Source organism: Carassius auratus, chromosome 30, assembly GCF_003368295.1.
Source record: "Carassius auratus strain Wakin chromosome 30, ASM336829v1, whole genome shotgun sequence".
Classification (NCBI taxonomy): domain Eukaryota; kingdom Metazoa; phylum Chordata; class Actinopteri; order Cypriniformes; family Cyprinidae; genus Carassius; species Carassius auratus.
The window spans coordinates 20255976-20270575 of NC_039272.1; the positions used below are offsets into that span (position 1 = coordinate 20255976).

Here is a 14600-nt window from a genome sequence, read left to right on the forward strand (position 1 = left end):
GTAAAAGTGAGTGAGTTTACATAATTTGCGCAAATTGTGTAACTGGCCTATTTCAATGTCAGAAAGGCAAATTTTGCTGAGATGATGGCTTCACAGGTATGATTTCGTTCTCCTCTGACCATCATCTTGTTTTAGGCAATTCAACTAAAGATGTTCACTGAATTTGTCTGTGCATCTTTTGTTTTCTTAGATGTACCTGAGCTTCATGCTTGACTAAAATTAAATTTGACAATGTCTTGGATCACGTCTTCTTCGCTGAGCTCACAAGAACCTGCTTTTAAAGTGGCCACGGCCAGACCCTTGCACTCTCATCTACAATGCACATTCAGTCCGTGGGTTCAGTAAAGCCCTCTCTTCCCTGTCCCACCTGTCTACTCCAAACACTCATCTCAGCAAGATTAGAAACATGAAAAATTTCAGTGTCATGTCTTGAAATGCAATTTAGCTTTCTTTCATGTCAGCTTCATTTGGATGCGAGTGGCTTTTGATAAGGTCACAACCCAGATTCCAGATTTTCATCAGAATTTGAATCAGAAAAGCAGAAAGACAAGCAATGAGTGATGCATCTGTTCTGTGCTGCAGGCTTATATGGAAGCATATGTGTAGCAAAATTTAGAATTTTAATTTTGCATCAAATGTTGCACAGATGTATGGGAAAATCTCAATTTAAATACAGAAATGCATTGCCATTTTACATATTGCATTGCCATTTTGCATTTGATCATTGTGGTATGATTACTCCGGTTGAACGCATCTCATCTGTTGTCTGGTACACACATGTAAACAAAAGATTGCCTTAGTGTTGTTAACTGACTTGTGCTATTGAGACACAAGTAGAATTTACTTGCAGATTGCCTCTGATCTCTCTAATTCTAAGCTCAGTGTATATTTTGATGGATAAAAAATTCAAAATTATTTGAAAATATTTTCAACAATTTACTGTCACTTTAGATTAATTTAATGCATTCTTGCTGAATAAAAGGAATAACTTCCATATTTTTAACTATTATAACATTTGGTTGTTTGTAGATAGCGTCTTATTTAAATGCAAAATGAATTTACATTGGACCCAATGTGAGGTGCACTTGGTCACATTTTTAAACACTGTAGCACATCTAGAAAGTGATTGAATAAGTTAAAGGACATCAACTATGACTTTTTGTCAGCACTTTAAATGAAGACGGACATAATCGCAGAAACGAATGTGGTAGCTCTTTCTTTCCCTCTGTCTCCTCTTTGACATGTGCTGTCACGGCAGTGGGTGAAGAGCCCCGCGGTGGAGTTTGTGCCCTGCTTGCGCCGCCTAGCTGGAGAGATGTTTTGAAAAGACCTGTCTCTCATAATGGACATCAGAGGTGAATTCTTCACCATTATACAACACTGAGGAACAGAAGTGATGTTCTTGAATGTTCAATAGAATCATACTTGGGTTTTATATTTCTTGTGCCTGCAGTCGTGTGTTGTATTTTATGCCAGGTCATTAAACTCTTATCTGAGCTCTGAGACTCTCCATCACTTACTAGTGCTATGCAGTTGGCTATGGCAAGCCAGTTTAACAGTTTTTTTTTAACTTATTCTTTTCTTATTTATATTAACTAAGTTATTTTCAATTTTCACTTGTTATTATAAATCTGATAATAGTAATGATTCTGATAGTGACTATAAATTATTCACTTGTAAATATTATTACTAGATATTTGTAAATATTGATAACACACTAGATCTTATTAGCTTGTTAACACTTATTGTCCTAATATTGACTTAAATAAAAGTGACTAGGGACTTTGGGCTGGTACTCGGTGGGTTTCCACTACAGGAACCAGGAACTAAATAAAGTTCCGGGTAAAAAAAAATACCACTCATAAAGTCCCCGCAGGCATAGTAGTACTTTTTTAAAGTTCCAAAACTTTTGGGGGCGGGACTTGGGCGCTAAACATGCTGATTGGTTGAGTTCACGCAGCATTGTGATTTCAACCACCTTTTATTCATATAATTTTCAAAATATTACTGTTATTGTGTCATGAAATGTAATTAAAAAAATTATTTCAGGCGAGAATGTAGTTCATTAAAACTCATCTGCGTTTATTTATAAATACAGCGCCTATTTAAAAATGTAAAAATGTTTTGCCGATCTCGGAGACTGTGAGCTCCATGCGATCAGCGGGAGCTCAATCCTCATGTAACCGCTTAGAGCAGCCTCACATCGGCTAGTCCTTCTGATATGTGCCGCTGGCTCTGATGTCTCTTTAGTGGTTAAACATAAAATATAATTCGTTTTGGGTAAATCTAACAGGTAATCTTTGACCTGTATTCAATTTATCTATATGTTAGAATGAAAATAAAAAGACGCAATTGATATAATATTTTGTTTCATTGTAATGGCTGTATATATAAACACATTTCCCTGAACTAAGTACATTTCTGCTGCTATTATTATGTTTGAATGAAAAAGAAAGGAGGCAGTAGTATTTGATATCCTATTTTGTTTTATTGTAAATGTACAGAGAGGAAAATTGCAGTAGCCAAGGCGAGCTGACTGATGTTATCAAGCAACAGGTCTCGGGGCAAAATAGTTCCTGGGGAAAAAAGTTCCTGGTACAATTGTTCCGGGTAATTTCGTTGGAAACGCGGCATTAGTTAGCAGTAACAATTCCAATAGTTTTTCCATAGATACTAGTATCTCTACATGATAGATGTATATATGTCCTAGTTTATATTTTACTATAATTCGTTTTTAGACATTATCATATCTAATGTCTAGTCAAAATGGCTATTTCATGGTTTAATAAAAAAAATCCTACTAGTATAATTTATAATGTTTAAAAATGAAATTTGTGTAAAACTTTTGTTGCTACTATGAAAAGCGCAATAGATATAGTAACTGTTTGAATAATTAATCATGACTTATCAGTGAGTACTAGTAGGCTACTAATGACATGCTTCTAGTAAAACTAAAGCAGCAACCAATAAACATATTAAATCTGTGACGATACATTGATGTGTAAAGACACATTGCAATGCAACTGTTAGAACTCTCCTGAGAGCATTCACAGCAGCAGGCGCATGAGGCATCTTCTTGCTTTACGGTGGATCGCAGACTTATAAGTGCATTACCGCCACCTGTCTCTCAAGAGAGAGATAGTTGGTGGTAATCCACTTAAAAGGTAAAAAAAAAGAACTATATAAATACTGTTAAGTTTCTTGCACATGCCAATTGGTTTGTGTTTTTACACATCAGTGCATCGTCACGAGCCACAGAGTTTAATTTGGTTTAATGTATGCTTTTTAAAAAGCATTAAGTTTTTTTTTTAAATTAAGTGCTATAAACCTACAACAGATAGTAAATAAGTGAATAAATGTTAATATGGCTTGCCATACTCAGCCTGCATTAAAACAAGGTGGCACTATAGCTGAACATCCAGTGCACCGACCGCGCATGCCTCTTCCTTGCACTGACCGGACGCGATGGTGATTTTTTTTCACCCCCTCCATCATAATCATCATCATCCCTCTCTCTTTCTCAGGAGATGATGCTCAGCTCAGGCACACCTGCTTTCCACCTCTCGGCTTAAGTGTTATTCCTCTCGATTTTCCGTTAACCTTCTCTGCGGTATTCAAACAGAGCTGCCTCAGAGAAGCACTGCCTCAGACAGAGCTGCCTGTGTCGGCGGTCGATTTTCCTCTTTATTTTCCTCTCCCTCCTCCCTGCTCTCGGTGAGGGCTGCCGGGGATGGAAGCCCGCGCTAGTCGCCTCTTCATGGACTTGCTCTTGACGGCTATTCTCATTCGCGCTGTATCTCAGAGGTGCTGACTGGAAAAACATGCCGTTGAAATGGAAAAGCGGTTCGCCCGTCAGCTGGAAATTTCCCGTGCCCGTCCTTAAAACGTCCAGGTCCTCTCCACTCTCGCCAGCATACATGTAAGTAGCTGTAATATTAACGCGTCGAAGTGCGTGCTTGTGTATTTTAAAATGTGATCGTCAGAACTGAGGGCGCGTGAGCGTGTTTATATTCCGTCTTTATTACTCGTTCATTAAGGATGCTGCTGCTGTGCTTGTTTCGGGGTCAGTGTCGCCTCCCTTCATTTCTCTGTAACCCAATTGTGAGCGTTTAGAGAGGTCTTGAGACCCATTTCATAACGTTTAGCATGCTACCGCGCACCGCCTAGTTTTCTGAATCTACATAGGGCGTTCTCTACTTTCTCAGAGTCCTTCTCACGGCTCTGTTTATGAGCTCTATATTTATCTAGTATGCACCGGGCCGCGATAACAGCAGGCGAAGCAGTCTTTTGTCCTGGCGTGTCGTGCGCTCTGGTTTGGAGCGCTAGTGTTGTGGTGGTGGGTGGGGGCCCGGTTTGCAGCTGGAGGATGCAGCACTGATGCTGGATGAAACACGGAACATGACTGCTAGCGCTTCCGCTCGGCACCGTTTATACACCAGTGCACGACTAACTTCAAACGTTGAAATGAACCCATTAAGAAAACCTTTTATTACTTTAAACACAATCTTCAAATCCCGTTGTATTATTGTAAATGTTTTCTTAACTTGTTGGGCTTTTTCCTGGTGACTGCCAACCAGTGTATCGTCAAGCCACTGAATTTAATGAGAAAAAGTCCACTTACTAATATAAAATGGGTTTTGAACCTTTTTTTAAGTCAACAGCCACGTAAATAAAAATTAAATGTTTTTGTACATCATCACATTTATTATTCTCATATTTTCTAATATAAATTAATTTACACATTTAGTATCATTCATTTAAATGTACAAGTCCTTCCCACATTGTTTCAAAGCTGCTATAGGAAATGCAGGTTTCAAATGTTACTATTAAAAAGCCAGATGTGACTGATTTAAGAGATGAAATTTTGCACTAATGAAGGGGAGCCCATCATCTGGCAGCAAAGTAGTGAACATGAGGCAAAAATATATAGCTCTAAAATAATACAAGTCACGTGGTTTAGATAAAATCATGTATTCAGACAAAATGATGCTCTCCTTCTACAAGTTGAGGCAAAGATTACAGCTTGTGATCATAACGATTAAAATATATGGATAATATTTGGCAGTTTTGAAAGTCTATTTATTTTATATATTATCTGATAAGAACCGTAGTGCAAGATAATCTTAATTTTCCTCAGGCGCAAAGTTGAAACTGTGACCAGCTGGTTGCGGGAACGATTTAAGAGTTAACTGAAGCGAGAGTTTAAAACGCTGGTCTGTCTTGCTAATCATAGGCTATATCTGTAACCGTTTGAAAGTGGTTTTGCTAGTTCAGTTCAATTCAAGTTAAAGGCTAGATTTGAGAAAATCCTTTGGTTGTCTCTCTTGTTTTGATAATAATTTCTTACTCCTGTCTGTCTGTAGTCATGTCTTTAGTCTTTCCAGCCATAGCTCTATTCTGCATATACAGTCCTCCTAAATTTCTCAGTGAGAATCAATAAACTATACTTATGTATGTGTCTATCTTCTCAGATTTAAGGTTTGGGGTTGGGGATTACAGTGTTGAGTTCCCAACCCTGCTGTTGCCCCTCCCAGTCAAACCTTGCCCAGTAAAAACAAAGTCTATTTTTACTGCTTTGGCTGTATTGTGTGTGATTACAGGGTGAGCTGTGGTCTCTGTATTTCTTAATGGGAGGAGAGATGCCTCTTGGACAAATGAATCATTCCCTTTTTGTGTGAGTGTGTGTTGAGACAGAAAATATTGAACAACAGGATGTTTTTGCTAGCTGCTAAGAAAAAATAGCACTTGTGAGAGTTCACACATTCACGGCGAGGAAGAACTGTGAAGTTTCAAAATGTTTTGAAATCTAAGAAAATACAGAAGTCCACACTATAACTATAATGACACAGATGAACAATATCAATACTGCTTTGATATCCAGTCAGAATCCACACAAACTTAATGAGCCTGAGCATTTAAATCGGCGGATGCCATAACTGCAGTGCACACTTTTAATATACAGAACATTATCATAAACTGGTGTGGGCGCGAATCACGGCTGCAAGATTAATCAAAATATGGCTTTGTGTGTTCTATCAAATTGCAAAGGCTGCGGTTTTAATTAGATAAATATGTGCTGTGTCTAAGATTTTCAGACAATGTCTGCAGCATGTCAAAGCAGCTCGATTTGCAGTAAAAGCTGTTCCATACAAACTCATCCCCTACCCAAATTATGTAGCCGTAACATATATATTTTTTATTGTTATAACTACTATTGTAGATGAGAATGGACTTTGAGGTTTGTGTTTTTTGTTTTTTCCTAAAAAAAAAAAAAAAGTCATTTGTTTCTTTCCATAGGACTGCATTGAAGTTAAAGTGCATGTGGTGTTAGGAAGGTGAGGATTCATTCAGTTAAGCGAGTGTACTCCTGAAGTGTTACCTCACTTCTAAATATACCCACTGCCTGTAGTGAGGATTTCACGCTCGGTAGGGCAAGGGACCGGTGTCCATATGCAATAAAATAAATTGCAAATGATTTTTTAAGTGGACAGTGTATGAACGAGCATGCATTTCCACAAAACCCAAACACACAGTCCTGAGGGCACATAAAAAAAACTCCTATATTTGTGAATTCATGGGCTTCAGCTTAAAAGAGTGATGAGGAGTGACAGCTGGAGAGCTTCTGCCGCAGGGGGGAAGAGAATGACGCACACATGGGTGTGTGTTTGTGTTGTCACAGGTGAAGATGGCAGACAGTCATGACAGATCCTAAGTCCTGCTCATCTGCTGCTCAAAAAGGAACTTTTGCCTTGACCTTGGTACACATATATGATGGTGAAAGTTTAACCTGAAATGTTCGGTGTCGGGGTCGTCCAGGAAATTCAGGGTATGTTTGTTTTGCCAGCACTTGTCTCGTGTGCTTTAGTCTCCTGTGAAGACCGTGTCAAACCCATAGAAATGTTGACAGGAACAGACAGCAATTCGTCCTTTTCACATTCACATTTCACGCTGAATTCTGTCTGTGTTTCAGCTTTTCATTTTTACCTTGTGATCTCAGATGAAAGGGTGGGGTCTATCAGACTCCTTGCTGCTGCTGGTTGAGAGAAAGGTGCTTTATTAATTATGTTTTTTTTTTATTATTATTTTATTTTTGTACACTAACTTTGTCAAAATTCATTTTTGGAGGAGGCCACCAGCTGTTTTCTCTAGCATGTTTTGGGTTTTTAAACCGATTTAGTTTTTTTGTGTGTGTGTGTGTGTGTTGTTTTTTATCTTTTCAAGATAAAAGGCGCTTCAAATATAATTAAATATGACATTGAAGATCAGTTTCTTCCATAGAGAATTGCAAGTAGGGATGGAGTCCTGTATGCTAAGTGTGTTTAGTGCGCATAGTTTCGTAGTACAATCCAATTAATTTGTTTTATATCATTTCAGCAAATAATATTTTCATAGGATATTGCTCGCAAGTTCCATGTTTCATATCAAATGAATATATATATATATTTCTTACAGTTTACAGATTGAATGTTAAACGGCATCACAAAGTATCAATACTATTCTTATTTTTGCTTTTCAATTCCATGTTGTGATTTAAATAATTTTCAGGACATTCAAACACTTGGGTATAGTTCTATATTTTTTTCCAAAATGTGTGCATGTTTTATAAAAAAAACAAAACCTTCTTTATCTACAAATGAAAGTTTGTTTTCTGATGGATGTTAGGGTCTGTTTTGAGTGATAATACAGTGGTATGGATTACAGTTCTAGAGTATATTTATTAGAAACAACCTTTGGCTAGCTGTTTTGATCATGTGACCTCCTCACCAGCTCCCCCTGTGCAACACAGTATGACATGTGAGTAGGGTCCAAAATTAACTTTCTGCCACACCTGTCAGTGGTGGTTGAATTGAGAAAATGTACTGGTCATAAATATTCCAACTAGGCATGAAACTCTATTAGGTATTATTTTATTGGAGTAACAGTAGTAACAGTGTTATTATTATATACCTCAATTCAAGTTTGAGGTCAGTTTGAGGTACTTTTGTTGAACAAGGATGCATTCAATTAATAAAAAGTGATTGTGCCATTTGTCTCATATGTAAAAAAAAAAATTCTAATAAAATTGAATGTTTTCATGACACACAAGAAAAATGACAAAACTAATGCAACATACTGTACGGTTTCATAACTATTAGGTAATGTTTATGGCACACAATCTCCCTGCTATTGGCCGGTGAGTTAAAGTTCATTTTGGACCCTGCAGTTCAGATTAAAGCTACCAGCCAGCTGGTGAGTAACTCCCAATCCCAAAGCCAATTTTTACTTTTATTTGGCACTTGGTAAGTGTTCATTTTGGGCGCCGCGTGTGATTTGTATTAGATTATATTGAATTAGTCATTTCTGCAGCAGTGTGTTGTTTGGTAAATCTCACTCATGTTCTTGCCAATCAGGAGATGTAAAGTTCCTTTCCTTATGACTTCTTAAAGTAGTTGTACTCCCACACCTTCACTGCTGCCTCTGAAAATAATGTGACATGCACACCATACATAATTTCAAAACCATAATCAACAAGTAATGAGTCTACACTTCCTCTGACATGAACCTGGCGGAAGAGGGAAGGCAGCTGATTTGTAACCCTTTCTGACCCACTATCACTCTTTTTGTATGTAACCATCTTTATTCACAATGGTTTAATCATGATGCATCAGAGAGGAAATGCAGGAATCCAATTTTCACCTCAGATGAGGGAGGAGGATGGAGAAGAGGGTTAGAGAGAGGAAGAAATGGGATAGAAAAAAAGAGATGAGGAGAGAATGAAAGATGAAAAGAATGAGATCGGATAAGGAAAGAGGAATTACGTAGTGATGTGAAGGTTGATGATGTTTGGTCAGAAGAAAATGTGAAGGTGAAGTGGAGGAATGGAAATGGAAGAAATCTAGTGCAAAATATGGAAAAAGCCTTGAATTCTCAATACTTTCTCATACTGTGTGATCAACTCCGACTCAGGAGCTTTTTTTGAAGTTCAATGACAGTGTATTTTTGAGTAGTTTTTAGATGTTCTGTGTAAATGCGATAATGCTGATATATCTGCCCAGTCTGTTTATTTCATGAGGTTGTAATATTTACAAATCCATAATTTATAACCTTGAGTCACTCACTCCTTCACAAAAACTGAATAGATGATCATTTCTGATTCTGATTGTAAAACCGAAGCAGAACCTCTGCAGCAGATGGCTTATGTTCATCTCCCTGCATGTGTGATAAAAAATAATGCAGAACTCCTTTGAACCTAGTTTAAGGTTGGAACAATTCATAATCGCAGCAGCTGCAATTATGGGCGTCCCTGAGTGTTCACGTGATGAGATAAAAATTTGAGTCAGGCCTCATGTTTACCAAACCCATGCTGCAAATGTGGAGTATATATTCACAAATAATAAGCATATCGATAAAAAAAAATGATTGAAGTGTTACAGATGCAGATTTAAGTCCCATTGATGAAGAAATGGTGAGCAGCCCTTGGTCAAGTCCAGAGCGGATACTCTGAAGTTCCACTGTAATTGGCATCATATAATCATGTGTTTGAATCAAAGATTTGCCGCCACAGTTGGATAACCGACCTTTTGATTTCACACTAAATTCAAAAAGATGCAAAGGGATGGATGTTACTGGTTTCTCTCAAAAACTAATGGAAACAGCATAACACATTATTTGACTACAGAAAGGTCTGTGCAACATCATGGGAGTCAGTGGAAACACAAGCACAAACAAATGCACTGGGTACGCTTCAGCACACACTCATCCATAAGGGGCCTTTATGCACAATGTAAAATGGCAGATGTGAGATGCTTGTTTATAGTTTGGGAAATTAAGTGAAAAATGTTGAGCCGCAGGGATCTCAGTTTTTCCCCACTTGGATATGTTGTTAGGTTGTTTGTGTTTATTGCGTGACATTTGTGCTGTATGGTACGATTTAGTAACCGTGACTTCAGCTGTGTTTACACTGATCTGAATTCAACCTTACAGTTCTGTCGTCAGTCATTCATGGGTGTCGGAAAGTTTCCATAAAAGGGTAATAATGAGCCGATTTCTATTTAATAATGTATGTTTTAGATAATGCATTTCTTCCTCTAATGATATAAATCTTTCATATGGGGAAAAAAAGCAATATTACAGTACTTCTATTTATTTACATATATTCCTCAATATATGAAATTCAATCACTGCATTTTCTTTCTTTTTTTTTGTGATGTAACCTCTATTGTTAGGCCTTGAATAGAATGTTAGGAAAATACATCAGATATATTTGGTATTGTCACATTATTCTGTACTATTAGATAATTAGGGGTCACTTATTTGGGAAAGTAAAAATTGTACTATTTTGGAGAACAATTTATGAATATGACTACAAAAATTAGAGCATGGTTATTGGAAACGTATTACTTTTGAACTGTTTTTTTTCTGTAGCACCATCCTCTTCGTGTGTGTCATTTGTGTCACTGCCTCCCCAGTTATGAACAGAATTGTCTGTCTTGCATGATGTGCTCGTTTGATCTCATTGTTTCATGCTTAATCTGTCAGTATCTGAGCTCTTCATCAGAGTCAGCTGTCTCTGTATCCTCACCCTTTCAATCAACACTTCAATCTCCTCATTATACGGGGGATAAATCTGTTTGTGTGTGTCAGAGTGAATCTGAGTCGCCATGTGAGTCACGCACACCCTGGCATGAAATCGGGAGGATTTCAATATGAATTAAAACCTAAAAAATGAACCCCACATTTCTGCCTACAAATTACTCAGTCATTAGTTGCACTTTCACTCCAGTAGTGTGAAGCCACACACACGCTCCTACACTGGATAATGAAATAAAGACATCGACAAAACAATATTCATCGACAAAATGACGTCAATAATGTGTAATCAGATGTTCACTCTCGCCACAAAGGAACAATTCAGCAATGACGCATTACACTGATCAAAAGTGACAGTATACACATTTACATTGTTACAAAAATTATATTCAAATAAATGCTGTTCTTTGATCTTTGTCCATCAAAAAATGCTAGAAAAACAAAAAAAATGGCTAAATATTTAGCTGTTTTTAACTTTGAGCACCAAGACTTCAGTAGATTCAGCTTTGCGTCACAGTAATAAGTTACATTTTAAATATATTTTAAATAGAAAGATGTTTAGATTAATTTTTTGCAAGCAAATGCATCCTTTGCTGAGCATTAAAGACTTGCGTTTCCTGTTTTCATAACCTGAGGGGGAGAGCTGACATGATATCCTGAGGTAAACATGACATGAAAACAGATGAAAGAAAGTTCCTGTAACCCTTTCCTTTAATCAACAAAATCGAAACCTTGATCTTGCATTGCTCCAGTTTGAACATAAAACGTAAAGTCTTGAAACTGCGGTTCCTCTAACAGCAGGTATACGTTCCCTCCCTCAAGTCTTTGTCCTAGATATAAAGTCGTCCTTCATTACACCTTTTTAGGAAGAATAGTCTAGAAAGGGCACAACAGAATGCCAGTTATATTTAGCTGCAAAAACACTTTTTATAATATCAAACCCATCATATCTTTCCCTGCCTTTCTCTCTTTTCACCCATTTGTTAATGTTTGATGTGTCATTATCAGACAGACCTCAGGTGGGTTTCTAATTCTCCTCTCAAAGGAGTAAATGCCCAGGGTGACTGAACTCATTTGCCGAGATATGATCTGAATCAGGAGAAAAAGAGAGCAGGTGTGTGTGTGTGTTTGTGTGCGCGTGATCAAATCCTAATTAACAGGAAGGGATCTGGTCCAGGAGAGTTGAAAAGGATGTTGGTTAATCAAAGCAGAATATGTCGAGGTCCGTCTGTGTCTGTGTGTGTGAGAGAGCTAGAGAGAGAGAGAGAGAGAAACAGGCCAGCTGTTCTCCTATCATTCAGCTCTGTTCTTCCTGTTCTCCATAATACAGAATTATTAAAGAATGCTGTTAAGCTAATGCTCTTTTGCTTGCCCCGTTCTCCCTGTTTCTCTCTCTCTCTTTCTCTTTTACTCTTTCTGTATAACTGCCTTTAATCTCATCCTCTCCCCTCTTCACTAAACATCTGTCATTGTCTTTCTCCATCACATGATTGTTAGATCATTAGACCCGTCTTTCTTTATTGGATAAAGGTTTGTGCGTGTCTTTGTCGCATCTCATCTTGATCCCATCAGCAGTCAGGTCAAGTTGTCTTCAAGCTCATTTGCTTCACTACAATCATCATTTAATTTGTTAGTAATTTAGAGGCTCAGGTCAATCTAAACTGCTTAATTGAATGAATACCCTTGTGATTTCTCTCTCTCTCTGTCTGTCCTGTTCTTAAGTTTGTCGATTGACACTTGTCATTAGTGTGTCTGTGCAGCATACGCTTCGCGCTGTGTGTGTTTGCATGTTTTCTGGGAATGCGTGTGTATTTAGTGATGCTATATCTCTCGTTGTTTTTGGCAGCCACCGGCACTCGTTTGTGGTGTGGACCACCCACTCTCTGCTTGCTGCATCTCCAACCTATCACCTGACAGGGTAATGCACCAATCAGCTGCCTGTGATCTGTGTCGTGACTGTGCCTGCCAATTCCGGCATCTCTTTCTCTTTTTTATTTCCCTTTCAATTGACCAATTTTTTGTTGTCTAGTAATGACTCCCTGACCTGCTTGACCCTTTTCTAGAGCTCAGTTGAACTGGGAATCATCTATGTTCCTTCATCACTGTTCTATGTTGATACTTGGGTCATGATACAGTACATATTATCATTTTTGGTTGCAAAAGAGTGCAACAGTGCCTGTCTACTTTTTCAGTGGGTTTGGTGCTAGACTGTATGATCTTAGGGGTTGGGCGCTAAAAATTATTAATATTATTATTGAAATATCTGTTTAGTGGAAATTTCTTCACAGAATTATGGGTAATGTAGTGTTCAATAGTCAATACTTTGTAATGGAAAATAATTGCTACCGGTCTATTGTTTCTGTATCGTGACATTAGTATCACAAAACTGTTTTTCTTTCATCTTGTTAACCCATACCTCCAGAGTTTGTGCTGAAGCATGATTGATCCCAAAACCCCTGACCCACATTCCTTTTATCCAAGACAGTGTAAATCCGGATAAAAGGGCGATACATCCTGGTTGGATATCCTGGTTGGATATCCTTTTTAAAACCATGAAGCTTAAAGCTGTGAAGGGAAGAAATAGGTGTTATAGTGCTGGGTTGATCATTAAAGTCCTGTCCCGGGGCCTCATTCATAAAACTTTTGAAGCTTTAGAGGCCATCTTTGCTTAGCTACTGTTAGAGTAAGAGTAATTGCTTATTATGAGGCCTTTTTAATTATTCATAATTTTATATGCTTACAGGGTCCAGAATTAACACTCTCCAAGCACCAGTTGCGAAAACAAATTAGCTTCAGTAAGTAAATAAAACTCAGCCAGTTGGCTGGCTACTTTAGTAGGAACTGTAGCACTGGAAGGTTTAAATTAAATAGCAAGAACAATAGTATGACTATGACCCAATGCAAATGAAATTGATATTAGATTGTTGTGAACTGAAATGACTTTGTCTTTGATTTTGTCAAAGACAGCCGTCTCTTAACAGCTTTACTGTAAGTGACAACTTGCCATCAGACTTTTGAATTTGTCTTCTCCAGAACCTAAAATTTGGTGAATTATATAGTATCTGTAAAAATGTATCCCCCCCCCCCCCACCATTGGAAATTGTGTGTTTTAAGACATTCCTGTTTATCTTTATTTAGCTTTATTTTGAGGTTATTGTTTTCCTGGAGGATAAATCCTCCATCACAAGTAACACAAGTTCTCCTTCACGATTACTCTGTATATTACTGTATTCCTTTTACCCTCTCAAGCCTTCTAGGTGTACACAGAGTTGTCTCTTAAGTATGATGCCGCAACCACAGTCAGTTTAAAGGCTTGTGCCAAACATTAGTATCTATTTTGCTCTCATCAGACCACAGAACCTTCTTCCAGCTGTCCTCAGTGTCTCCCACATCCTGGCAAACTGTAGCAGAGACGTCATGTGACATTTCTGAAAAGTGGCTTTTCTATTTGCCTCTCTCTGCTAAAGCACCTGGTCAAACACTGAAGCTTGTAACTCCTTCAGAGCTGTCATTGATCTCAGCGGTCTCTTTCCTACACTCATTTCAGTCATACTCCAATAGATATTCACTGGCTGGAAATATTCTTGTGTCCATCCCTTGACTTGTGCTTTTCAGTTTACAGAGCTGCTTGGAGTGTTTCAGGGGTGTCTCTATCGCTCTGATTTGGCACAGTATAGACTCACCAGAGGTTGGACTGTCCAGACACTTGTGTATTGATTTATAAGATCGATTATTTACCAGTCAGTTGCACCAGAGATTATTTATGTGTATCGCATTAAAGGAGGTGAATATTTATTAAGTCTACTATCCAAAAACTACCGTTTGAAAGTTCTGGGTCAGTATTATTATTATTTTTTCAATGAAGTCAAAAATACCAAAGTTGAATTTATTTGATTAAATGTACAGTAAAAACAGTAATACTGCGAAATATTATTGCAACTGTTTTCTATTCATTTTCAAATGTAATGCATTGCTGTGATGAGTCCTTTGTTTTAGAGCACTGTTTATAGTTCAGTGTTATAAAATGCATG

General features: G+C 37.7%; 1 protein-coding gene across 6 annotated transcripts in view; it reads left to right on the forward strand.

Moving 5' to 3' along the window:
- LOC113049587 (kelch-like protein 13) overlaps positions 1-14600 on the forward strand; it is a 44515-nt gene that overhangs the window by 15078 nt on the left and 14837 nt on the right. For 2 of the 6 annotated variants that reach the window (XM_026212046.1, XM_026212047.1), the window contains exon 3: positions 12416-12487. The exons of 2 other annotated variants lie outside the window; for them this stretch is intronic. In XM_026212046.1, the coding sequence (XP_026067831.1) occupies positions 12416-12487 (72 nt within the window). Of the gene's footprint in view, positions 1-3390; positions 3920-12415; positions 12488-14600 lie in introns of those variants that run through there. 2 more of the 6 variants (XM_026212045.1, XM_026212048.1) reach the window with 2 other exon arrangements.